The following is a 26,644-nucleotide window of genomic DNA, read 5'->3' on the forward strand; positions in this document are numbered from 1 at the left end:
ATATTCAAATAAAAATCAGACATTCAGCTCACTAATCCAAACCCATTCACATACACATGACCTGACACGACCTGTGAATATAAATCAGGTACATGATGATATACCTGCTGTTAGGACACTGTGTTTGTAGGGCCAGTAGAACAGGTTAATATTTAACAAGAAATAAATGACACACCAACCACAGGTTACAATTTTTGCCAACACCTCACAAAACAAATATCAATTAATATATGTAGGCTTAATATAATATTTATGTTTTGTATTCTCAGCTACAACAGTAACGTAAAAGGCATAAATTCTCAGGTATCAGATTGAATGTGGGAATAATTGAGAGGTGTGTGTGTGTGTTTGTATCAGTGCGGATTGAAGAGCTGGTAAGAAGAGTGGAGCTCTCACCTCCCCATGTGTTGGTGGTGGTAACAGGCAGTGGCTGCTGGAAAGCTGGCTGCAGGTCCAGCAGGTCGTTGGCTGCCTTGGAGTTGCTGGAGGGAATGAAAACAAGGGCACAGAGGATAAATCAGTCACTCATTGACAAAACATTAGCTTCCCTCCTCAGCTCCAAGGTTGCAGTTAGAAGAAAAAAAGTTTTTCATTTTTATTGCATTCTGTGTGCTGTATCTTATGTCATCAGTACTGTTGCTGCAGCGTCCCAGTTTCTACACAGAGATCAAAGTTTCATCTGTTTTAAGAGAACCAGTGAAACCATTTTGAAATGTTTGGGAACGACCATGCTGTTAAGTAATTCTTCATTAATCAACATCAGTGTTCAAAACTTATAGATATTAAAGTACAAAAAGCTTAAACACAGTTGGCATAAAACACAAAATGGATTTAAGTCAGTTCAGTCAGTTTAAAACCAGTCTTCAAATTTCTAAACTTTATCTCCAGATATGAAACTTCTGCAAAACTGTCCGGTCCAATTTTAACGAATTAAAGAAAAAAGTGTTATAATACACACCGACCGCATTTTAACCACCTGTCTAATATTGTGCAAGTCCCACTTGTGCAGCCAAAACAGCTGTGACCTGTCGAGGCCTGGACGCAGCAGACCTCTGAAGGCGTCTTAGCAGTACATCTGATAAGTTCTGTAAGTTGTGAGGTGGGCCCTCCATCATACAGATGCTCGATTTCATTGAGATCTGAGTAATTTGGAGGCATCAGGGAATACTGTTGTCATGGAGGGGTGTAGCTGGTCTGCAACAATGTTGTGGAATGTGATACTTGTCAAAGTAGGACTAAGGATGCACGATATGAATTTTTTTCAGCCAATACTGATAATGACTGGCTTTTCATGGCCGATATCACTTTCTGATAAGTACTGGGCTATAAGTCCTTACCTGTTGGTTGAGCTGGGGGTGGAGAAGAGATCAATAGCAGGGGCGGAGTTGATGGTCCCGCCCACTGTGGAGACCGGGGAGGAGTCTGTGGTCGCTGTAGCAGGATTCTTCTGGAGCTCTTTCAGACGCTGCTCCTACAATAATTAGGGGACTAGTGTTAACAACACAGAGGCTGACTTGCATCCACCTACTCAGCACTCAAAATCTTTCAACATTTTTTAGCAACTTGCTTTAATTTAGCAGAGATAGACAGGAAATATGGAAAGAGACAGCAAGGAGCTTGACATACAACAGCTTGAATCAAACTGGAGATGTTAGAAGTACACTGTATACATCTCAGACCACTAAACCAGAGGAATGTCCAACTACTCAAAATCTATAAGAGCATCTATTTGATATAATCACTTGAAGGGGGACCTGACGTCATGTCTGGCACGACTTCATTCAACTACCAAAGTACAGCAAAATGCCTTCAGGCATGAAGTGCACTACTCTGAAAGTTATGTAGCTGAGTGAGGAAAGTATACCTTTAGTGCTTTTAGGCGAGCCTGCTCTTCTTCCAGGGCTGCCTGCTTTTCCCTCTCGTCCACTTTGGTGAAAGATATGCCCGTGTTGGCCAGGGAGGAGACGGCATTGGAGAGGGTGCTAGCCCTGGATCGAGGGACAGAAAAGACAGAAAACAGTGACTCACCAAGAATCAGTAACAATTTAAATATCAGTAAGATTTGTACACTTATACTTTTACCACTGGACTTATGTGCACTTAATGGTTTGGTAAGTTTATAAAATAAGTTTATTGTGATTTGGGTTGCCATTGTTTGTCATTTTTAAAAAGTGCGTCCCAAGAAAAAAAAGTTTGGGGTAACATTGTTCTAGACCAACCAGCTAATTCATTAATTGACAATGAAAATAATTATTAGTTGCAACCCCACAAAATTGTGCATTTTTAACCATCTTTCAAGCTGGGGAAAAAAAAAAATCAGTCCAATACTATCAGGTTGCTGAAGCAAACATGAGCCTGTGCTCTAAGTGTAAATGGCACGGAGCCAGATCCAGCAAAGAGAGATGAAGCAGACCTACCTGCTGGCTGCTGTTGAGTCTTTGACTTTCTTTCCCTCTAAAGAGGCCAAGTGCTGCTCCAGGGCATCCAGCAGGCTGCTGGGGGCCTAGCGTGAATGTCATTGACACACATTAAGTTTCAAAGACTGAGGAAAGCCTAATACAAGATGTCCTTTGAAGAAAAAAACACTGAGGCATGCCAAGTTATTGCCACAAACAGAGCTACTTTCACATACAGAGCCAGAGAGAGAAAAGGTTCAGATACTTACACACACTGTAAACTGAAGATGGAGAGATAGAAGGAAGGGAAAAATACAGAAAATAAAGGTGGTAACAGTCAAGATATTATTGTCTAATTCTGCTTTACTTGCGACAGTTACAAAGTTCTATTCTAATATTTACATCACAAACGACAGAGCCTCTGAGTAAGTGTATTTTGTACATAAAGCACCACTTCAGCAGGTCACTGGTCTGGTATCTCACACTAAAACCCTGGATTCACACCTTTATTTGCTGTATGACGTGCAAGGTCAGGAGTGAGTGTGAGCTGGAAGGTGTTTGTGAGTGCTATAGTGGGCACATGCATTGCCTGCCTAGCACAGCACTCTGTGTCAAAAGTGTTAGGCCTGAAGCTGCAGGGGGTTAGCAGCCTGTGAAAAGACAATAATAGCCAAATTTGGAAGTTCATATTATAGAGGTCACTAAACCTGTCTGAACACACACAATGACCTACAATTACACTGTGTCAATACACTTAACAGTGTAAATAAAATGCTGCATGACAGTATAGTCTTAAAAAGTTTACCTCTATCCAAGTTACCAGAAGTAGGAAAAGTACAGTAGAGCTTAAAGTATTAAAGTAAAAATTCTCCCTCTGAAGGACATTTCTACTGGCTATTTCTGTGCAAAGCTCGCTGACCCTCTCATTTTTTCCATGGTTGGGTCTCCCTCTCTTGTCCGTTTTAGTACGTCTTTTACATCATTTTCTGCTTCTTCTGTCTTGTCAAGTCGTTTTCGTCTTGTTACAAAATTTTTGTCTTGTTGCATTGTTCACTTCTTAATACTTTGTTTTCGTCTTGTCAGATTGTTTATGTGTTGTTACGCTGTTATGCTGTTTTCATCTTTTTACATTATTTTTGTCTTGTCACGTTGTTTATGTCTTCGTACATTGTTTTTGTCTCGTACATTGTTTATGTCTTCGTACATTGTTACATCGTTTACGTTTTGATATCTTTTACGTCATGTTGGGTCATTTGTGTCCTGTTTTCGTTTTATGCTATTTACATTTTGTTACATTGTTTTCATCGTTATATTGTTCATATCTTGTTATGACATTTTTGTCTTGTTACTTCTTTTACGTCTTTTTCATGTTGCTTTCATGTTGCTTTTAGTCTTTTTGTGTCGTTTTCTTCTCGTTACATCTTTTACATTGTTTTCATGTCGTGTCAGCTGTGTGATATTCATTGATGATACACAAGGAACTGTCTTTTCTATGTGTTTGGTCTTGATGTTGGGAAGGCGGCCTACAATTATACAAAATAAAAATAATTAATAATTCCCCTGAAACGCTAAAGTAACAAGACTGTTTTAAAAAATATATTGAGTAGAAAGTACAGACATTTGTATTCAAATGCAGAGTGTGAGTAAAAAGTTGTTGGGAAAATAAATACTCAAATTAAGTGCAGATAACTGACAAATCTACTTAAACTAGTAACTAAGTATTTGTACTTACAATTCTTGGACTCTTGGTAACTTACAGAGGTGGGAAGTAACTGAGTTCTGTTTTTACAGATTCTGTGACATGTTAGAGTCTAACAGTGGTAGTACTGGTAGTATTACTGTTCTACCAGATCAACTAAAACATACAAATAACCACCAAATTTTACCAAATAACTATAAACCCTAATGTCACTTATAAATCTGAGTATCCTGAGTACTAGGCAAAGCGATCATTAAGTCATCAGTACTGACAACCTTATGAGTCTCAAATAGATTAGTGTTACGCAACAGAAATGAGTTCTTGAATTTCTCACACATTTTAAGAGTCTGTTCAGCCAAATCTCAAATTTATAAGACAAAAAAATTGCACTGAAATGTCAAAAATGAAGTCTAAATTTCAGTATTAGTCCCAGGCATTGTGATAAATAAATCAGAGGAGGAAGATTTTTTAGTTTTTGTATTTTGAGAGTTAAATTGAACAGTTGAGATTTAAGTCGAAATGCCATTTTGACATTTTGATTGCATTTTAACTGTATTAAACAGTGGATATGTTAAAACCTCAGCACATAAAGAAGGCATGACTGAATACCAGTTGGGTTAAATTATAAACAGTTTTTCTTGTCATTTGGTGAACTGACCCTTTAACATACTTTACCAATGGTAAAATGTTATATCTAAAATTTTATTCCCCTAAATTTGGCCATTCTCCTCTTTTTAGTTAAGCAAAGCCAGCAAAGAGATGAGTGGTAAAGTAACTGCAAAGATGTCAAATGGATATCTTTAGAAGTGGCGTTAAGGCTTACCTGAGACAGATCTGGGATGTCTCCTCGATCAATCCCCACTTGCTGCGGGAAGAAAACAAAGACCATCAGAATTTGGATGGGAAGAAACAGCAAACCCATCTGAATGATCCCAGGCCCCTTTGTAATAACTGAAAGGCTGATCTGAAACCTGACTTACCTCTGCAACTTTAAGGAACTCTGAGATTCTCGTCATCCGTGTAAGGAATTTCTTGTAGATGTCAAGTCCTTCTTTGCACTGGACTTTCTTCATGTCAAAGTATTTCTCTGTTAACACAACAACAACAACATCTGTTACTTTTCATATCCAGAGGGTATATAAATCTGTCTCTCTCATTCCACAGTATTCAAACTACTGAGAATTGTTTTTTTCTCTACAAGAAGGTGACACCAAGGTGGTACCAGCCTTGTCCGGCAGAAGCTGAGCAGTTCATGCTCGTCATGCTAAAACTGGAGAAGAAAGCTCGCTGCATATTAATTTTTGGCTTGAGTCAGAAAAGGATTCATGAGGTCTGCAGGGAAATAGTTTGCAACCGCCGCCTCTAAACCTTCTTTGAAATTCACTTGTTAGAGGTCTGCACTTCCAGGGAGCCATCAGTTTTCAAGTCCTCCATTTTTCTTCTAATTAAAGACTTAGATGAACTGTGCGGAAATGCTAACAAACATTCCCTCAGCACATCCTTGATTTCAAAGCTGAGCTGCAAAGTATTAAATAATCGCATGGCCACTGTCCCTCATTATCTAAGCCCTTCAATCATAAGGCACAGGGATGGCATGGAAAGGCCGACGGTCCAAACAGTGAATTTGCAAATGTGAATTTTCTTGAGAATATGCCAACACAAAAGCTTGTTTTTACCCAGGAGGTTGATTATGCCCTCATTGTATGCGGCAAACAGTCGGATCGCATCTTTGAACAGAAGCATGAAGGCTGCATTGATCACACCATTTGTCAGTTCATTGGCGTTGACCTGGAAGAGAAGTGGAGGTGTTGAAAACCATCAGTTTTAAGTTCATTAGAGACAACCGTTTCGAAAACCAGCTGGGTCACAAAAACAAAAGTGTCAGGAATTTATTTAGATCCTGATCAGTGCGAGATCAGCCAAAATAAAGGGTTGTCTTTACTTATCAATACTGAGCACTCACATTGAAATCAAGTAACACATCCATCTGATTTTGGATGATAGGGATGGTCTTGAGGAGCTTCTCTGTGTTGATGGTTCTCATCACTCCATCAGACCTGTGGAAAGAAGAGGAAGGACAATGCTTTAATAAACCTGATCTATTACCTGCGGATTCCACTGGGGACGGCATGTCTTTCGCCACAGTTTTGATCCGTCTTCCACACACCGGCACATCCCACCAGCAGCATTTCAGAAGCATTTTCCAGATTTGGTCCTCTTTCCTTCATTTTTGTGCTTCTACTGTGAATTAGTAGACTATGTTGTCAAATATTTTCTTCATTGTCTGTTGTTATGATTGTGAGTCTGCACAGGGTCTTTTATTTTGAAATTTGAATGTATTCTCTATGGCTTTTCTGCTTCTGACTTCCTGCCCACTCGATCTGCTCTGTGCAAACTGACACAGCATCGACCAAAAATAGACTCAGCACACATTTGAAGCAGTGTTGAGTGGAGAGCTGCTTCTGGGAGTTGCTGAGTCGCTGCTGGTGGAATCATGCACTGTGAGGAATGGCCGTGATCAACACCGGTGGACGTGGTGCAGCTATAACACAACACAGCCATGCCTGGTGGAATCAAGTCGTTACATTGTTCATTTTTTGACTTGATGTTGTGCTGTGAATGGACATGGGTGATCCTTATCATCACAACTTCAGTGAAACAACATGCAATCAACATTCAACAGAAGTTTCGGTGAAAAAATAACATAACACCTGCCACCTACCATTTCAAGCATTACGCTTTTATAACAGGAAGTAAATGCTACATATATCTGATGGAATTATGCAACTTTTACCAAACCTGTCACAATGGGTTTTTTTTGCAGAAAATAGAACTATTGGAATGACATTTTTTGGTATTATTCTGTTCCCTCTGGGCAGTCTCTCCCAAAGACGGGGCTGAGACCCACAGGAGGGTACCAGAAGAATTTTTTGGGGTTGCAAAATAAATAAAAGCCTTTGAAAGAAATTCAGCAAATTTAAGATTTATATCTGCTTTAACCCTTTAAAAATGTAGTAAGTATTTCCTAGTTTTTCAATAATATGTGTTAAGATTATATAAGGTGATGCAGAAATGGCAGCAAAAATGGTCAAAAACACTTATTTACGTACAAATGAACTCTTCCCAAGATTTACTGACAAGACTTACTGTGAAGTGGGCTGTGATGGTTTATTTTAAAAAGGTGGGTCCCCCAAGAAAAAGAGCTTCTTACCCTCTTTTCACTTTAGTGAAGTCAAAAGCAACTTGTCTGTAGGACACAGCCTTCTCATTCAGGTAGCGGCTATACCTCCTTATGAACGTTGACATATCATAGCCTGTGTCACAAACACAAAAAGTGAGGGGACATGATAAATGTCATGTCACAGGTGAATTTTGGCTGAGTATTTAAATGTGTATTGTTGCATAACGTGTGGTGTTAGTCATGTAGATACCTTGTAGGCCACTTTTGTCCAAAAAATTGCTGAGGTTGAATAGTGTGTTCCTTGAGGCCAGATATTGTATAAATCTCTGCAAGAAAAACAACGGATGAGGAACTCGGTATGCTTGCACAAGCTGCGTTTACCACATGTAGAGCTTGTGGAAGCTCACTGTTGTGCAATGAACAGCTTTATCTGTGGGGATGTGCCATTTAGTGCAATACTACAAGATGATAAACTATCTCACACTCCATGTCAATGGGGATGGGTACCGTTTTAACTGTAAAACAACTCTTACAATACCGTTCATCAATCAATCGACAATGTATCAGATTGCTTAGTTAACAGAATTCTGCAAAGGTGGAGAACAGTCATTCTTGAAGTCCTGACCTCATTGCCATAGACCATCAGATGGTGTGTGGTGGTGAGGGACTTGAAGACAACCACCCAGCTGGTGTTGGTGGTCCTCTCAAACAGTGTGTCAGCCAGCTGAGGGATGTTCACATTCATCTCGTTTGTGCACTGAATCAAGTCTGAGGGAGGAGACAGAGAGAGAAGTATAGGCAGGGGGCAATCAATGCACAGCAGCTCAGAGGAATCACACAGGTTTGCTGTTCAGTTACAGAGGGATTTTCTCCATGAAGCTTCCACACTTTCTCTTTTTCTTTTCTTTTATCTGGCCCCTTTCATGACACCACGCTGACCACAATCGATAAAATGCTGGAGGGCAATGGAATGCTGCTGAGTCAGAGTTCAGGTAAATAGAGAATTTCAGGACAAACAAACAGTTCTAGAAAGCTAGGGTACAGGGATATCTGGCAAACTTTCTGGAAGTGGATGGTGTCGTACTCATGACCCCTGATCAGTTGCGTGTTAGTTAAAGCACAACCTCAAATCCAACAGATCAGAAAATATGAGACAAATCCCACTTCAATCAGAAATTTAGAGGACATGATAACAAAAGTGATGGAACTTCCTCTGTCACTGGGAAGTGAGAATTTATTTCAGAAAGTGAGATTGAGAGTGTATTCAACACTGGTGCTGTGTGGGCATGCCTCTGATTTGTGGACTGACACTGACAGGGTATACATCCTTAACATGGCTACCATGGCAGCACGCCACGACCATCTGGCCTGAAGTGAAAGCAAATGCCTCCTGGTTTTATCTTTCTTTGAGGGCCGTGGGACTGATCAATGATGCCAGACCTCATCAGACAGCACATATATCTTCACACACACAGAGACCTCTATCTCTCAGTGGTGTGTGCCCATTTTTAACTGCACAACGTGGGCCTGAACTTGATAGTTACCTGTAGCATCACAATTTTAAGTCTTTCACATTAAAAGGTCCAGTGTGTCAGATTTAGGGGGATATATTGGCAGAAATGCAACATAATAATCCAAAGTATGTTACTTTATAATCATCTGAAAATAAGTTTTTTTTTTGTGTTTTCATCACCTTGAAATAAGCCCTTCATCTCTACAGAGGGAGCGGCTTCTCTTTCACAGAGGCCATGTCGGTGAAAACAAACACTGGCTTGAGATATCTGTGATGGCCATGCATGTTTTGCATGAGTTTTACAACACATGCTTGGAAGTAGAGCTGCAACAATTACTTATTAACTGATTATAAGTGAATTTCCAACTATTTTGATAATCGATTAATTGGTTGGAGAATTTTTTTAAGAAAAGAAAAATTCTCTGATTCCAGATTCTCAAATCTCAGAACATTTTCTGATTTACTCCTTTATGACAGTAAACTGATCTTCTTTGGGTTGCAAGCAAAACAAGACATTTGACAACATCACCCTGGGCCTTGGGATCAACATTTTTCACCATTTTCTGACATTTTTTAGACCAAACAACTAACTGATTAATTGAGAAAATAATCAACAGATTAAGCAATGCTGAAAATAATCATTAGCTGTCGCACCAACCTGGAATCAGAGAGTGACACGAGGTGTTTGTAATCATCAATCTCAAAGCTAGGGCTGCACCATTTAGTAGAGTTTAATATTGTGATTATTTTGACTGAGATGCAATTTGAACGCTCATGTCACTGAGAAGAAAACTATTAAAATTGTGATGATGTGATATTTACTGAGGTCTGTAACATCTGGGAAACAAGACTTTCGGGCCATTTTTCATTTTTCAAAAAACTGCAACTTCGGTTCTGGTTCTACGGGTGAATATATGTGAAAAAGTGTGCCTGGTGGTTTTATATATACCGTTTCTAGATTCTACATTGGGATAATCATCTCAGACATTTGGGGTTTTTTTTAACTGACATTAACAGATTCCACACTAAGCTGAAAATGACTGAGTGAGGCGATAACTGACTGACAACTGACTGACTGAGGCGGGATAATGAGCTCAACTGACTGATATGTTCATATGACAAACAAATAAAAACAAAAAATCCTGAGCAGTAAACTCTGATAGTTACTGACCAACATCATCTGATATTATCAAATTCTGATGAAACACTGAAGAATTGCCTTTATTTCGTCCTCTTCCAGAAAATCATGTGACATACTAACTGTTGACAATGATCCCAGTTATCCAATATTCATACCCATCAGATGCCAACAAGAGTCTTGGCACACATAGCAAATAAATATTTAAGTGAATTTTATATTTGAGAGTAGATGAATGATCCTCTCCAGACCCTACCCATTCCTCAAGATGTGAAATTAAGAAAAACACTGATGTGTTCCATTTTTATATCCCAACTGCATTTCAATTATGGTTTATTGGCTGTGGTATTTCTGGAGATTAATTAAAATGGAAAGACTATGGATAGGTTTTTTGAGTAATATAGTGTACACATCTAACAACAGTCTCACTTCACAGAGCCACATCAATGAAACAAATTAAATATATAAGTTAATGGTTAACATTAACTGTTATGTAGGAGGCGGCCGTGCTACCCATTGAGGCCTGTTTACATGGGTGGTCTATGAATCCTCCTCAGTGTTTGTTGAAAGCCACACAAAAGGCTTTTTGCTCTTTACATACACAATAGGCCACCCATGTGACAACAAAAGCCTTTTCAGATGCAACTGAAACGGCTGTGGAGAGGACAAACTCACCACCAACTTTCTCCACTGCTGTTCCTGAAGTTGCTTTGGTACAGGGACAAATCACAACACCCTGCGGCTCAAGCTCATCAGATAGACAAGTTATAATGATCACTACTAGACTCATCACACACAGATAAACTGGGAGAGTCTTTTCATGTACAGACAGACAAGGTCAAACTGATATCTGGAATCTATCTGACATTTAATTCATCTGGTTCCTCTCTGTCCTATTGCTGTTTGTGAGTGACCTTCTGTTAGAAGTGTGCTGTCTCACACATGCTCATTTTCATTCCATGGTCGCGTGTATCAGGGCTTGTATAGCATGTCAGCATTCTAATGTTAGCCTTCAGCTGAGGTTGACAAATTACAGCTTTGACTGATCAATGCTTTCCTCTGGCACTGCCCTCCCACAGGCTAAATTTTACAATATTTGCAGCAACAAACTAAGAATAACAAAAGTGCCTGTCAATCTGTATTCTAATACTGACATTAAGTAGAAAATTGGCACCCTGCAGTGCATTTTAAAAGGATTAGAATTCAAAAGAGAAGAATTTCATGCTGGAAAAATAAAAACTGATTGACACAAGCGGCTAGTGAAGTCATTTTAAGATAGTTTACGTTAAGTCAGTCATTAAAAATAGTTTGTACAACTAGATGAAACTTGAATTATACCGCATGAGTTGTGTGAACTTTTTTAAAAGGAAGTTTTGCTATACTTTTGTGATTTTTAAAATCAACTTCAACATGTCTAGACTGCTTGTTTGGTAATTAAATGTTCTTTTAGGTTAATTATCATGTGAAAATGGCACCAACTCAGCACAATCAGAAACTACAGCATTAATCTTGACTCCATAACGCATATTTTTTTACTGATTATCGGCTGATAATGCCCTCGGTTAATCAGAAATCTGTTGTGTGAAGCCCGTGTGAATGACATGATGTGATTTAAAAGATCTGTTTGTACCGCTAAACAAGTTCATCAACAGTCTCCCTTAAGGAAGAAGTACATTTTCCACCAGTGATTGGTGTGTTCAGACCAGTGGGTTGTCTCTTCCACCTCTGTCTCTCATAATTGTCTCTGCTGCTAAATGTCGCCGACTGGGTTGACCTACCTTGTGGTATTCTGAGAATGTGTCAAAGTCACTGTTGATCCTCCCTGTTTGTGAAATGGCCATTGTGTGGAATTTATTCGAAACCCACTGACTTCCCTAAAAGCTACTGTTACGGAAACAGAACTGAAATTGTTAAAAGCCTGAGCAACATTTCCACAGACATTAACACAGCTCTTGGCAAATACTACATTTAAAGTCTTCTGTCAGCAAAATTCCTGAGACACAGCGTGCCCAATAAGACAGGACAGAAAGGACATTATTTCCTGCTGTCTTTTTATATGTTGGCTTGGCCACTATAATCACACATTAAAACGTCACTAAATGCACTGCAACAAGAAGCTTATAGAACCCACACACACTCTGTGGGCTGGAATGGCCTGCATACATTTGATCTGGCCAGCAGGCTCATTTTAGCTGTACGTTTCGTGAGGCCTGCGAGCAGTCCTGACCACAACAGATCTGCATAACAAATCAAACATACGTCTGTGCTGTGCATGGCCCATGTACAGAGAAGCATTAGCCCACAACTGTAGATTACACTTGGTCAACTTTTTTCTGGTGACCCAGATTTAAACTGCAGTTCATGGCCTCTTTCATTCCCTCTCTCACACACATAAAAGCGTTGCAAGCTGTCATATGCCAAGTCTCTCTTCTAACTTATTTGTCTGAGATTCTGGGACTGTCACAGTGCATAATGAAGGTCCCTGCTGCTCTTTACTGTGGATGAGTGTGTGCGTGTACATGTACGTGCGCTAGCGTTGAGCACCCACACGCCATGTGATACCTTCCTGTCTAACTGCTGAATTGGTTTTACCTTTCTTGTTGACCAAAGGCTCCCTTTCGGTCATCTTGGCCTGAGCTGAATTAAACATCCCTGCAACACTGTAACAAAAAACACTGTCTCTTGATATTGTGATACTTAATACAATTCTAATTTAAAATAAAATCTAATGAATTGTACAGTCCTCAGATGAGGTCATAACTTTAAACTGCTGGTGGGTTTCTGGCAAGTGAAAGTGTCTCAAAGTGTGCATAGTTTGTGCATGTGTGCATGTGTCCGTTTTACTAAATGATGACACCAATTGATAGTGAATTAAAATTCATTTCTTATTAATATCATATAATAATGTAAGTAAGTAAATAAAAATACCATATATGAAAAATTAAGCAGTTGTAGTTGTAGTATAGACTGTGAACGCACCAGAATACCCATGATAAGTTCCAATTTCTGGAGCTCGCACCATTTTAAATAAATATAAAATATGAGTTACATTTTTGTTCTAATGTATCCCCAAGTCAAGGAAGATGAAGTGCAGCACTGGATCATGCACACTGTGTGCATGATGTGTCATTAGTTACATGGCATGCTTTTGCAATAAATTCAGCTTGTTAAGTCATCCTCACTTTGTTTAAAGTCTTACATCAATCAAACATAAAATAGATAAATAAATAAGGCAAATATAAATTGCAGAATTCCTGCTGCACCATCTGAGCCAAGTTACCAACCATGTCAATATGCCACCTTGCATGCTTGGGGAATTTACCACCACAACTGAATAAATATCTAGGGGAAACGGAAATACATTGCGCAAACATTTATTTGTAAGCCCTGAAAAGATAGGGTGGCAGCACTTTTAGTGCAACTCCTTATGACAAAAGAGCTCATGGTAGGCTGCAGAAAGTCAAGAAAACTTGGCACACACTAGCAGTAACGAAGTAGTAACTAGAAGAAACGAGGCAGCTGGTAGAATTCAAATAAGAGAGATGATTTGTTAGAGGCCGGGTTCTCAGGTTTAGAGAAGGTTTGTAGCCATGGATGATTTCCAAAAAAGGTAGTATGTCAGGGTGGAGGACCGAAGTAGCTCGGTAAGGGTGGCTGTTGTTATCATATGCAGCTAACTGACAGTGTACTCAAAACGTGAGAAAGGAAGTGATGATTAAACCCTTACCAAAAAAGGATATAGGAGGGAAGTTCTACTGTGCACTCGACTCTATAATCACACTGAAAATTAACACACACTGGAAAAAACACTTCTTTGTTTCAGTTGTAATTCAGTTCTGCGTTACTGCATGTGACACTGAAATGGACTTAGGATAAGAACAATCCAACTGTTGCAACTGAATTTTTATCAAGCAGCATGATGAACGATGACACAGCTGTCCGACATGAAATGATAATGGAAAACACTACACAGTGACACAGGCTTCTTACCCCAGAAAGACTAATTATATGGTACATCTATTTGATCAAGTCCATTACTACTGAAAATAAAATGGTGATACAAAGACTGATGAAAACTACAGTGTGTTCAAAAACCCAAAAAGTGAATTGTGTTTTATCGACTGTACAACACACAAGACAGATGCTCATCTAACAGCTGCTAAACTGTAAGATTCTGAGCATTATTATTACAATCTACAATTATTACAATAACATGACATAGAAAACATGTCCCCTGACACATGATGGTCATGAGGGGCTAACAGGCTAACTGATTGTGTGTGTGATGCACTTGTGAAGTGAATGAACAAATGAAAATATGAAAAGTAAGCTATTTCCTGGCTTTTCATGTCAATATCCAGTCGGTGTTGATGGTAAATGTAGTCAACTGAAACAATAAATTCCTATTGACCAAGAACATTTAATTCTCTCAATGCTCACAGAACCTTCCTGGCAGCTCCTTCATGTACCAGGATGCATTGCGCACAAGGTTCTGATGCTCACACCTATGTTGCAATGTATCACCAGCCTAGCCTATAGCAATTACTTGGCCAAAAGATAGAGTTGGGTGACAAAAATACACTTAGACACTAGGAATCCAAACTGAAATAGCCTATAGTTCTTCCTTGACACCAACAACATCACTTTGACATCACTATGATGTCAATGGAAGCAGGAAGAACAGATTTATATATAGCTGAACATATATTTGATTGGAAGTGGTGCTACATTGAACATCCTGTTGTGTACACAAATGCACTGCACTGCAGAATGTTTCTCAAAGCCAGTTGCACACCATGGCACAGTGTTTTGAGAAAATGTGCCGTTCAATCCAGACACTGTAGCAAATCGTTGTCAGACTGAACATGTCCCAGCTTTCTCTGTTCATTGCTTCAATTGACCATCAATTTACCATCGACACTAACGGAACATCAACATAAAAAGTTCTGAGTTTTTCCTTTAAGAAACAGCTTAATTTTTTATCTTTTGATTTTCTTGTGATCTTGATCTCTAGTGGCAGATGAGATAGCTTCTTTTAAAATTAAATACACTTGTATATTTATATGTTATTGTCTGATTCAATAACTTCCAATAAAAGCAATAAGAGTCAGATTTAATAGGTCATACTGTGTCTGATGTGTATCTGCTAAATACGAAGCTCCATTAAAACACACCAATAAACATCAAATAAAGCTGGAAAAAGATTGCTAGATACCAGCGGCAACGTTTTTCATGTTTAAGGTTGCAGATGCAATATAGACAAACCACCAGAGAGGACCCACTGACTTTTAATTAGTGATCTGTGGTACAAATTGCTGCTTTATGACACAGCAGTCAGCACTTTAATTTTAGCTTTGACTTCGGCAGCTTTGCTAAATGTGTGTACTTCCTCTCTGGATAACGCCCAGGCAAGTCCCAATTAGATCCATTTCACTTTGGAGAAATCATGTGGAATTTGAAGATAACATGATTATAACATGTCTGGAGTGTCGTGGGCATTCCAGCGGCCGAGTGTGGTCACTGGAATCATGTATGCTTGTAATCAGTGGCGTAATTGTCAGGAAGTGCATCAGAAGTGTCCCAGCAGCCAATCTCGCATTTGATCAGTTCAGCTCCCCTGTGCTCTGGGAAGGGGCTGGGTTATGTAATGACTTCCTGTTGGCTGTTTACCCCTTGGCAATCCAAAGACTTGCTTTAGGAATGAGAGGAACACTTCCTGCTTCAGGAAATGTCTAATGTGGGGTAAAGCGCACATGAGCCCCTGAAACGTCATCTACATCAGTGCAAAACTCTGATACTTCGTGATGTTTCACTGGAGAGCTACAGGAGGCAGGCTACAAAAGTATGCGCAATTTTTAAATGAATTTTTAACTTGAATTTGTGGCTGCAGCGACAAATGGTATTTACCGACAATGGCTCTCCAACGTGTTCAACAAGCCCATGTATTATCAATTACACAATTATGTGGGTTTTTAATACAGTGCCATCTGAGGGGTCAAAGGGCATTCAAAGTTGGTTTTTGGTCTTGCCCTTTACATGCAGAGATTTCTTTTTTTTTTTTATAATTCAAGTTTTTATTAATTTGGAAGGCATGGTACATGACATACATATCTTAATTTCTGGCCATACAAGGATACAAGGCACGTATATACATACATACACATACACACATATACATACATACATATACATATATATACATATACATATACATATACATATATATATATACATATACATATATATATATACATATACATATACATATATATATATATATATATATATATATATATATATATATATATATATATATATATACTTATTATAATATGGAGGTGGACTCCAATCCATGAAAAAAAAAAAAAAAAAAAAATGCAGAGATTTCTAACGGTATTATGGATTGTAGATGGTATAATCCCTAAATTCCTGCAATTTTGTGTTCTTAAACGTTGTTTTTTAACTGGTGGACTATCAGACCACTCAGTTTTTCACAAAGCCGTGAACCTCACCCCAACCTTGACTTGAAAGTTTGTCAGTCTTAACATTTAATATCTTGTACTGGTACTGTATTCAATTGAATACATGTCAAAATCATTGTATTATATATATATATATATATATACATACATATATATATACACATATATATACATATATATATATACATATATATATCTATATATATATATATATATATATATTTTTTTTCCGTTTTACACAGTTTCAAAACTTTATGGAATTGGGATTGTATTAAAATAAAATGTATGTATTTTTTTTTTTTTAGTTTACTAGGTTTTTCTGCATAGTGTTAACCAACTACAAATGTACACAGAGTAAAAACTTTCTGTAAGATCTGACGGGTCACAGCCACATGAAAGGCGGTGAATTAACAGTGTTCTGAGTTGTGTTAAATTCGGTGTAACTCTGATCGACCAAACAGCACGTATTGGAGTAAGAAATCAGAATTTTTGAAATGCTTTACCTCTCATTCCCACAGTCTCCTCCCACTGAAATAGTGCAGCTAACCAATGGAGGCTGGTTGGGAGTCGAAATGACAAAATCCAAAATGTAAAGTTTGTACAGTTTGTTTCTTTATGGATTATATTGATGTCTAATTAGAAGAATACGGTCTGTCAATTCATATGCCATATTTCTGAAAGAGAGCCGGGACCTTTGATTTAATTCTTACTGCTAATATGTAGATTTTTTTTAACGTTTTGTCGAAACTATAGAAACACTAAGCAACAGCTAAAGAGATGCTTTGATATGGTTGTCTGAGGTTGACTGTGGTTACTTAGTAGTTTAATTAATGGTTTACAGTCTAATAATTTATGTTAATTACTACTGGTGGCTGATCAGACTAATTTTCTGCTAACTGTACCATTTTGTCTTCATACAATTAAACGTCTTATTGTCATTGCACCATTGGTTTAGGCCTAAGTGTCCGATATTTTGTCTGCAATGCCCCCAGAAATTTGTATTTATCAAAGGTCAAAGTGGCCTTACTATAAAAATGACTTAATTCCAGGCCTGTAAGTTTACACAAGAAGCAGGTGACAGACAGGTGTCACTTGTTGACTAAGACCTCTCTACTGCATGACTGTGGTCTCTGGTGGGTTACAGGAGTGAACACGTCATGGTAGCTAGTTTGAGTTGTGCTATTGAATCTCACAGGCCTTTCAGAGTCACAGTGGGCTCCATTCAGCTCAGCTGCTGGACGGGGCGTCAGCACTCTTTTTAAGGGCCGTCACTTGATGCCACTGCAGTCACATGCTCCTTGTTCAGTGTGGCGAGAATGGAGCTATGGGGCAGGGCCTCTGTGAGGGTGCAAAGGTACTTGTGTATATTAGTATGGGCTGCCAATATGTTTCAGATGAACCATGTACAGAGAGACCCAGCTGAGGCTCAGGGAGTGTAAACTCAGGAAGAGAACTCACCATCTTCACCTCCATTGGGAGGCCAAGATAATATAAGACTGGGGAGATCAGAAGAGGTGAAACCTTTTCACTGCAAAGTTGTGTTATCACCATCTTGTTCTCTAATGATTAACCTAACATTGGGATTTAAGATCCTCCTCCACTAATTTAATAATACTTCATGCTGCACCAGCAGGTACAAATAAAATTGCCAGAACTATAAAACAACTCAAATTTTCAACAGTTCCAACTCCTCCAATAAACCTGCTCTATTTTCTATAGCTCTTGGTTTACACTTCCTGAATGATGCCTCGCTATAAAATCCTGTTTCAGGAAAAGCCAATGGAGAAACATTCTCAAAATGTAATCTTGTAAGGCCTTTCAGTCCTCTGCTTTAAACATTTTACTGTTTCATTAACTCTGTACTGCACATTTGCCTCAATTACTTTTAGAACCATATTTTACATCCACTACTTCAGCAACTCTGTCAACCCAGAGTCCTATATTAAGTCGCTTTACAGAACAACGATGACCACAGCCAGCCATGTAAACTTGGCTCACGGGCCATACAATTCCAAGAGTTACATGGTGCCAACAGAGAAGCAGATAAATCCAAGACCACAATTCAGCCGTCAAACTCAAAACAGGTGAGACATGAATGAGATCTTTCAAAGCGCCACAGTGCCATTCCATACAGATTTGCATGTAGGCCAGGGTGTGGGTGATACTGAGAGAAACATAGAGTCTCACTCTATAACCTTACAGACCACTGACTGCTGTGGGAACCAGTGAACAACTGAATCTACCAAAGATGGAAGAGAGAAGATTTTTCTCAACATTACTTGCCAGTTTTCTAATATAAGCTCAGCCAATCAATTACACACAGAACTGATCCAGTCAGGTTATAAATTTCACCTTTTTTATACACCGATAGCTGACTAAATTAGAGCTGCAATGATAATCGACTACTAAAATAATGAGCAACTATTAATAACAATCAATTAATCGTTTTGGTCATTTAAGAAGATAAAAGTCCAGAATCCCTGATTTCTGCTTTTCAAATGTGAATGATTTCTTCTTTCCTTAGTCCTCAACATTTTTCACCATTTTCTGACATTTTATTAACCAAAAAACTAATCAAGGAAATAATCCAAGGATTAATCAGTGATGAAAATAATCATTAGTGGCAGTAGTCTCAATCATTACATACAATATGCAACATACACATCAGCAATCAGTTCAACATTAACCATGGCCCTGTGGCCAGTGGCCAAGACACAATATTATCACCAGCCACCAGCAAAATGCTGATAAAATATGCAAATGACTAGTAGATTTGCTTCACTCACCAGCCACAAAAATATGGCAAAGTATAGCGTGGCTGGTAAAATTTGAACATTCATTTACCATTCGGCCAGTAGACAAAAATGTTAATTTTGCTCCCTGCCTGTGGCCACAACAAGTGATTCTGTGGCCACCAAACATTCCATGTAGGTGCCCCTTTGTGGCCACTAAGTTTTACCCCTGTATTGCAAGCCTTCGCAAATTGGAAGCAGGAGTTAAAGTGTCTAGAATATGACACATCTAGGGGCATAATCACATGCATGTGTGTGCCAATAGCTTCCTCAACTAGCTGATAAGTATAACTTATTTTTCATCAGAAACAATAACTTAAGGAAACACCACATCACAACTCAAGGAAAAAGTGGACAACACAAGACTCACGTTGCATGAAATTGCCTTACAGTTTACATTTGGGTCACCAGAAATATACTTTGCACCCACAACTTGGTGGCTCCAAGGCCTGTGGTTGTTCATGTCTACAACAATAAAAAACAATGTTAGCAGAGCAGAATACATTACATTAGTATCAACTTTCTTCCTGTAACAGGAAGTGGTGCAAATGTCTTGTTGGAGGTGAGCAACCTGTAATAAGCCTCCAATTACACAGCCCTTTCACACAGATAGCCTTTGACTAAAATCCAGATATAAAAAACTGCTGGACAATGTCATTACTATAAGACTGTAAGTACAAACAAAGTCAGCACATTATGATTATGAGAAGGACAGCTTAAATCTCTCAACTTGTTTATTGCATATGTGTGTTTAAACTAATCACAATATTCAAAAGGGAAGTTTTATATTCTACTTTTACTTCACATCTGCACAAAAAACAGGTGTATGTGTTCAGCAGTCTTTGATACTCTTCACTCTCTTTTCTGTTGCAAAAACAATATATTCTGGAGAGAAATGGTACATTCTGGGAATAGACAAGCACACAAGCCTTTCCAGCCACCAAAAGTTTATGTCAGATTGAAGAACATGTGCCGCTAATATCCAATCATAGATCTAAAAATCCTATGGGAATTTCCTCTTGAGTCAGGATGTTTATACCAGTACCAAAGGTCAACAGCCACTGCTGACTTTATATATTCATCACCTCATGAGCGACCTTTGAGCAGTTTAAGAGCAGTGGGTAATGAACTTTACATAATGGTAATTAAGCTGGACAAAAAAGATTGCTGCCATGCGCTTGGGCTGCCCACAATTCAACAGCAACTCTCTGTGGAGGAAATACCATAGATTACGTAACTGTGAAGCTACAAAGACCACATCCAAAAATCCGTCGTTTCATACACACTGCTGGGGTGTAAGCTGCACTAAACTTGGAGCAAATTTTCCCTGAAGTCATTTCACACTTACTTTAAACAAACACTTACGTAAATAAGCTAAAGCTAGCAGCAGAGGTAGATTTGTGAAACCTATACTTCTTCCTGTCTGGTCTGCAGAGTCACTTTAAAGTTACATGGTGGAGTTTATCTAGCATGCCAGTGTTAAAGAATGTGAAGCACGGTCCAGCGCAAACTCAGCAGAGAGGGCACAGGGCCATATCTCACCTGCAATCCAGACAGGAGGAAGACAGGGATGGCAGCTAGACACATCGTGGCTATATCTGGCTGGCCAGGAAACTCCAAACATAAGTGTACTCTTCAGCCCTCTTTAAATACCTCAGACCTAAGTGAGATTCCTGCTAGGCAGCAGCTCTCTAGATTACCTCAGAGTGAGGCTTCAGTTCAGCAGCTCCACAGAGGAACCACATATCACCTGGCTGTCTGGAATCAGTAAGGTCACTGGGACATGGCCTCATTATTGCATACTCCATCAGCTGAAAGCTGTGGTTATACTCACAAAGCAACAAGTAACAACATCAAACACGGTGCCCCCCGCTCAAGCTACGCCTAAAAATAAATGGTAAATGGACATGGATTCCTCACTGCACCAAGGGGACGCCTGCAATCAGCAGTGTACTGAACCACCTTGGCCTACTACAACAGACTGAGAGCGTCACAATTCTCCAAATCCACAATTTGATTTGACGTTAGACAAGATTTTTTTCAGCACGGACAACTATGCCAACAGATCACAGATAATTTGTTTTATGTTCTGACAACTGTCATTAACATTTTCAAATTCTTCTCTATAAAGAAAGGCTGCATGGTTTCAAGCATGACATAACTGCCGTAGTTTTGTTTTGTACATATACCAAACAAAAGCTATGGTCAAATTAATTTAAAATGTAATAACGGGCTAACTTATTTCACCAGTCAGTTGGGAACAACAAACACTGGAAGAATTGCTGATCCTGCCTTTGAATTTGATTACTGAAATTGAAAGCTCAATTTGACAGCAATTTTCAAAACACAGGAGGCGCAACATTTGTTAAAGGCGAAATGCGTGTCAAAACAACATTTTAAATTAAATATTTGTCATGCTGTCCTGCACATCATATTCTGAAGACTAAAGAAAACATCTTTCTTTGATGCATATCCTCACAAAAATCACATCACAATCATTTCAGTATGTTTTTGAATGAAAATGAGTATGTTGAAAGTGATCACTCCCTCTAATACTGCAAATCATATCACAATTACATTATCAACAAAATCATTTAAATTACATTATCAGCAAAATCATTTAAATTACATATTGGTTTCAAAACCGTTCAGCCCTAACAACAGATACACACTTCATCTATCAAATTTTTATTATAATCATCTTAACAGGGTCTTTGCTTGGAGCTCATGCCACCATTTAAAGGATGAGTTAATTATTTAAATTTTTTATGTTTTTATATCATTCTGTAGCATCCCACTATAATTTCTCATGCATTCAAATCCAAGCAATTAAATGTGAGATGAAGTACATATGTCTTGACATACATGACACACATGACATAAGCCCTTCTTGTTATCATTTTGGGTTTTTTTTCCTGACACTGATGCTCAAACAGTATTTGTACCTAAAGAGTGCATGAACTAATACTTGAGAGTCTCCCTTTAAACTACAACCAGCTGACATGAGAATACCTGAATGTATGTCTGTTTAGGACAGGCATGTCATTCAGGACCTTATTCCATGGATTTGATGGGCTGACTGATGGCTGCTATTCAAATTAAACTGTGATAACCAATTTGCATAGTAGGTGCCCTGCCTGTCTGCTGTCTGTGGACCAAAGTGCTGCCAAGTTCTGGTGCCTGTGCCACATTTCATTTGCAAGGCTGAAAGAAGCAGGCAAAAATCAGAGACAAAATCTAGTAAGTCTAGCCCTGAAGAAAAAAAACAAAGAAAGGAAAAAGAAAAAATGTCGTGAAAGATGAGTAATACAAACAGTTAGCAAATACCTTCAGGGCTGCAAACTGTCACACCTAATGAAGCTGAGACCCAAAGTGCAAATATATGAAAATATAATGGATGTCATTAGCTTCACTCTGTTTCTAGTATGTAGGGTAGAGCAGTGTTATTCACTTGTTCAGCTGTCTGAAAGTACATATTTTGGAAACAGTGTTAACTTAGCTGCTATCAAGATAACAGTCCACAGACAATTGTGCTTATACTGGTTCGCAAATGAGAGCAATGCACTCAACCTAAGGAATTTACCATGTAACAAATGGGCTTCCAATCAGCAAATCATGTTGAGTCTAAACTAAAACTAAAATGAACAAAACACTGACAGGCAGAGGAGGAGTCTGAAGTCAAAAGACCAGATGATGGTAACAAAGAAAAACCTCAAATACACCTAACCTACTTTACTATAACTATGAGGCTACATGCAGCTGCAGCTAATTTTGATCTTCAATTCTCAAAACAGATTTTGATTTTGAAGAATTTAACCATAATTAGCAAAAGGAGCTGATTAGTCAGAGCACCAGTCTTAAGCGATGTACATTTTCCTTACAGGAAAAAAGTTAATTATTTCCCCTCAGAACTGCTGTTATTCTTTTAAATACTTTTCTGTTGACATAAAAACAGATAGACAATAAACAGCATCCTTGCCTCAACATAATTATCCCAGCTAAAGGGGAGTTTTGTGGAGCTCATGCTGAAATAGAAATATGTAATTGTTAACTTGTGCTGCACGAAAAGTGCCTGTATCTTCTTGGTATTACAGCTGTACCCTTCTCATTTTGTTTCTCCTGCCAAGACTAGGCCATGTGAAAAAGGCATCCTATTTACAATTGTTCCTTTGGAACATGGAGAAATGTAAAGGGTACCTGAATTTACATCTACCTTAAACAGTGAGTAAGATCACAGATAAAACACAGGCTATACCAGACCACAAATATTAGTACATATCCAAATATAAAAAAAAGGATTCAGGTGATTTTTATGTTTTCATTCATGTTTTGCTGAGACTGCCACTCTACTGGCTTATGGCTCTTATGAATGTATGTCATTCATGTTCCAAGATATACAAGTTTTAACCAGCACATACCATTCTTATTGAAATATGGCACTGATTATTCCATTGCTGTGTGGACTTAAATGGCTTATCACTGCTATTTCCCCAGCAGATAACACCCCTCTGGCATGGTGGTGTGTCATATGCTGATTCTTAGAGGTGTGCCACTTTAATTAGTGGTATCTTGCTACCGGTATTGTCAACACTGTCCCCCCTACAGACGCAACGGGGGTGTCTGTATATTATCCATTTCTGACAGCACCATGGCGATCAAGGACAGATCGACTGAAACTCAAACATGACACAAAAGTCAGGTAGTCCAGAAGAAAAACCTCTGAAAATGCACTAACAGAGAATGAATGAAATTCATGAAGCTGGATACAACAGCTCAACACTAAAATGACCTTATCTTGAAAGGTGTCGACAGTGGTTCAGGTTGTGAACCTGCTGAATATTCAATTGCTTGTATGTGCCTTGATAAAGCTGCATGTTAAAGTCCACAACCACAGAGCCACTTCTCCAAATAAGAGCACGCTCTAGGCAGTAGAATTGCTGGCCTCGACAAAATTACGCAATTATGTAGGATACAGTTAGAAAACAGTCCTAATACACAGCTCACGTATCTGTAACCTCAGCTACTCTGAAAAATCTTTACAGTCAAAGAGTGGAGATGCCTAAATTAAGCCAAGGTTACAGTTACTACTATTTCAAAATAAAACCCTAGTTTTGGATTATACTCAGCAGATTACTAGCTGCATTGTATGTTTTAGCAGAATAAGACACCAGGCTTTATTGAAATATTACTTAATATTGGGGATATCGGCCATAGATATCTGCCTTCTATCCAGTATAATGGAGCTAGATGACAGTCAGCTTGTGATGCTCAAAGCGCCAAAAAAAAAAGTTACTCAAGATAATCCACAGAACTGTTGTAAGCCGTTACATGTAGGAACTATCTTCTTTCTACCAAACTACACCCATCGACCAAATCACCAAGTTAGCCAACTTAGTGGTGCTTACATTACAGATAAGCTGTGGAGGACATCATTAAATCCTAGATTTGTCTAGAGCTGCACGTCCCTCTGCACTGTGATACAGTTGATGAGTGTAGTTCAGTAGAAAGAAAATAGTTCCTACATGAAACTGCTCACAACGAGGTCTGTGGATTGTCTTGAGTAACAGGGTCATGACTTCAAATGTATTTTTTGGTGCCAATACACTGGATAAAAAGCAGTAGGTTAAATTCTCCAAAACACCATCACCAACTCACACCGAAAATAGCACTATAGGCAAAAGGAAAAACGTGTATTTTTGATTTTGTGATGAACTGTCCCTTTAAGTTATTTCTCAGCTTTGAAAATAACCAGTATGTCCTGCTATCCTATCTTGCTAACACATAATACAGCAGCAACTGGGCTTTTAATTATAACTTTGGGCTGACTGGACCATTTGCTATCAATTCCTTAACATTTTAGAATTGTCTTTCATAATAAAAAAAAATATACTTAAGATGTCTGGTGGAACCTACATGTTAAATTTAAGGCTGAAATTCTAATTTCATTAGCTATACAACTTAGCCTCTTCAACTAAACTAGTAAACTCTTAATAGCTACATTCTTCTTCTCTCTACAGGGCTGGCTAACTTATCCAACACTGTTTTCTACTTGGATTAAACCATTTGTATGTGTAATTTCCAACTAAATACCACGGCTGACTGGAGAATGTGGTTAATCATTTAAAAGACAAAAAGCCTTCATGTTACAATGTATTAGCATTAACAAGCTGCTAAAACTGTGCACATTGTCAGCTATCACAAATGTTAGCATGGCTGCTATCTAAAATCAAATGGACCACTTCTCTCTATTGAAAGCCTGCATTGGTTTAAATAGAACCGTTAGACTACCACAGTGTAAGTTAATGTAACGTTAGAGCAGGCCTCACAGCCACACACACAGCACTCACATTCAGATGTTAGCTCAAATACAGCCGAGCCGAACTGAAACATGCACCAATAAGTTATCGATAACCAATAAATGATACTTACAGTCCAAGTGTTTCTTTTTTGGCCCCATGATCTCGTGCGTGGTGGCCTTGCACACGGTTTTGGAGATGGCCGAGCCGGTGACACTGTGCTGAGCAGCGGTTATCCTGTCTGTGATGCTCTGTCCAGACATCCTGCAACGGCTCCGATATACGCTCACCGGTATACAAACGTTCCCAAATCCAGCCGAACAGCCCGGTGTGTGTGGACGGTGTGGGTCTTCAAAGGCTCCGTGTGTCTGGGCCACCTGACAATACTGGAGACAAGGAGAGAGACAGAGAAGACATGACGAGACGACGGCAAGCAGGCAGCGTTACATTCGGCTAGCTGGCTCCTAACTGACGGAAGACTAATTCCGCCACAGAGCTTTAATAAAGACACTGACTGAGGCTGCAACAAGAAGCAGCCATATTTAAAGTAACATACGAACCCAGTCTCTAATCGATCCCTCACGTCTACAGTCTCTGCTCCTCTTCCCGGACAAGTCTGTCTCACATACCGGAGCTGCACAGACAGAATAAAAATAGATGCTACATCCGGACACAACTTTTCACAATAAAAGCTAAACTGAGGGCAACGTTAGAAAAGCAAGAAATGCATCTACTACTGCAGCTACTATCACTGATAATATTATGTATTTAATAGGACAATAAACAACCTAGAATAACAAGAGTGACATTAAAAAGACAGTGAAAGAATGCTTTAATTGATGTAAAAGAAGGTGAAAAATAAAACCCACTAAATGATAACAGTCAAAAATAAGAAAGATGCAGAAAGCATCTTCACATGAAAATAGATGTAGATCATTTTGAAACAGGAATAGAGTGCCATAATTAACGTAAAATATAACGGAGAATAAAGTCCACTTGATATTACTACTAAAAATAAAATGAAAATAGGAAAGAAAATGGAATACATGAAATGCATGAAATCAAGAAAAATACATTTTAAAACAAGTGCAAAGCAAAGTGCAAAGAAAAGTTTGTTGCTTTCTTTTCAAAATATTTAGCGAGCTGT

General features: G+C 38.7%; 1 protein-coding gene across 8 annotated transcripts in view; it reads right to left on the reverse strand.

The window, feature by feature from the left end:
- picalma (phosphatidylinositol binding clathrin assembly protein a) overlaps nucleotides 1-26,175 on the reverse strand; it is a 44,486-nt gene extending 18,311 nt beyond the window's left edge. For all 8 annotated transcript variants that reach the window (XM_084730758.1, XM_084730757.1, XM_084730756.1 and 5 more), the window contains exons 1-13: nucleotides 26,058-26,175; nucleotides 25,631-25,883; nucleotides 7,902-8,044; nucleotides 7,527-7,602; nucleotides 7,307-7,409; nucleotides 6,059-6,152; nucleotides 5,772-5,883; nucleotides 5,076-5,182; nucleotides 4,919-4,960; nucleotides 2,418-2,503; nucleotides 1,865-1,988; nucleotides 1,338-1,471; nucleotides 397-482 (exon numbers count right to left, since the gene is read on the reverse strand). In XM_084730758.1, coding sequence (XP_084586884.1) covers nucleotides 397-482; nucleotides 1,338-1,471; nucleotides 1,865-1,988; nucleotides 2,418-2,503; nucleotides 4,919-4,960; nucleotides 5,076-5,182; nucleotides 5,772-5,883; nucleotides 6,059-6,152; nucleotides 7,307-7,409; nucleotides 7,527-7,602; nucleotides 7,902-8,044; nucleotides 25,631-25,760 — 1,237 coding nt within the window. In that variant the 5' untranslated portion in view covers nucleotides 25,761-25,883; nucleotides 26,058-26,175. The remainder of the gene's footprint in view (nucleotides 1-396; nucleotides 483-1,337; nucleotides 1,472-1,864; nucleotides 1,989-2,417; nucleotides 2,504-4,918; nucleotides 4,961-5,075; nucleotides 5,183-5,771; nucleotides 5,884-6,058; nucleotides 6,153-7,306; nucleotides 7,410-7,526; nucleotides 7,603-7,901; nucleotides 8,045-25,630; nucleotides 25,884-26,057) is intronic.
- Nucleotides 26,176-26,644: the final 469 nt, after the last annotated feature.

This window comes from Lutjanus erythropterus, chromosome 11 (assembly GCF_056507025.1).
Source record: "Lutjanus erythropterus isolate fLutEry1 chromosome 11, fLutEry1.hap2, whole genome shotgun sequence".
In the NCBI taxonomy this organism is placed as follows: Eukaryota; Metazoa; Chordata; class Actinopteri; order Lutjaniformes; family Lutjanidae; genus Lutjanus; species Lutjanus erythropterus.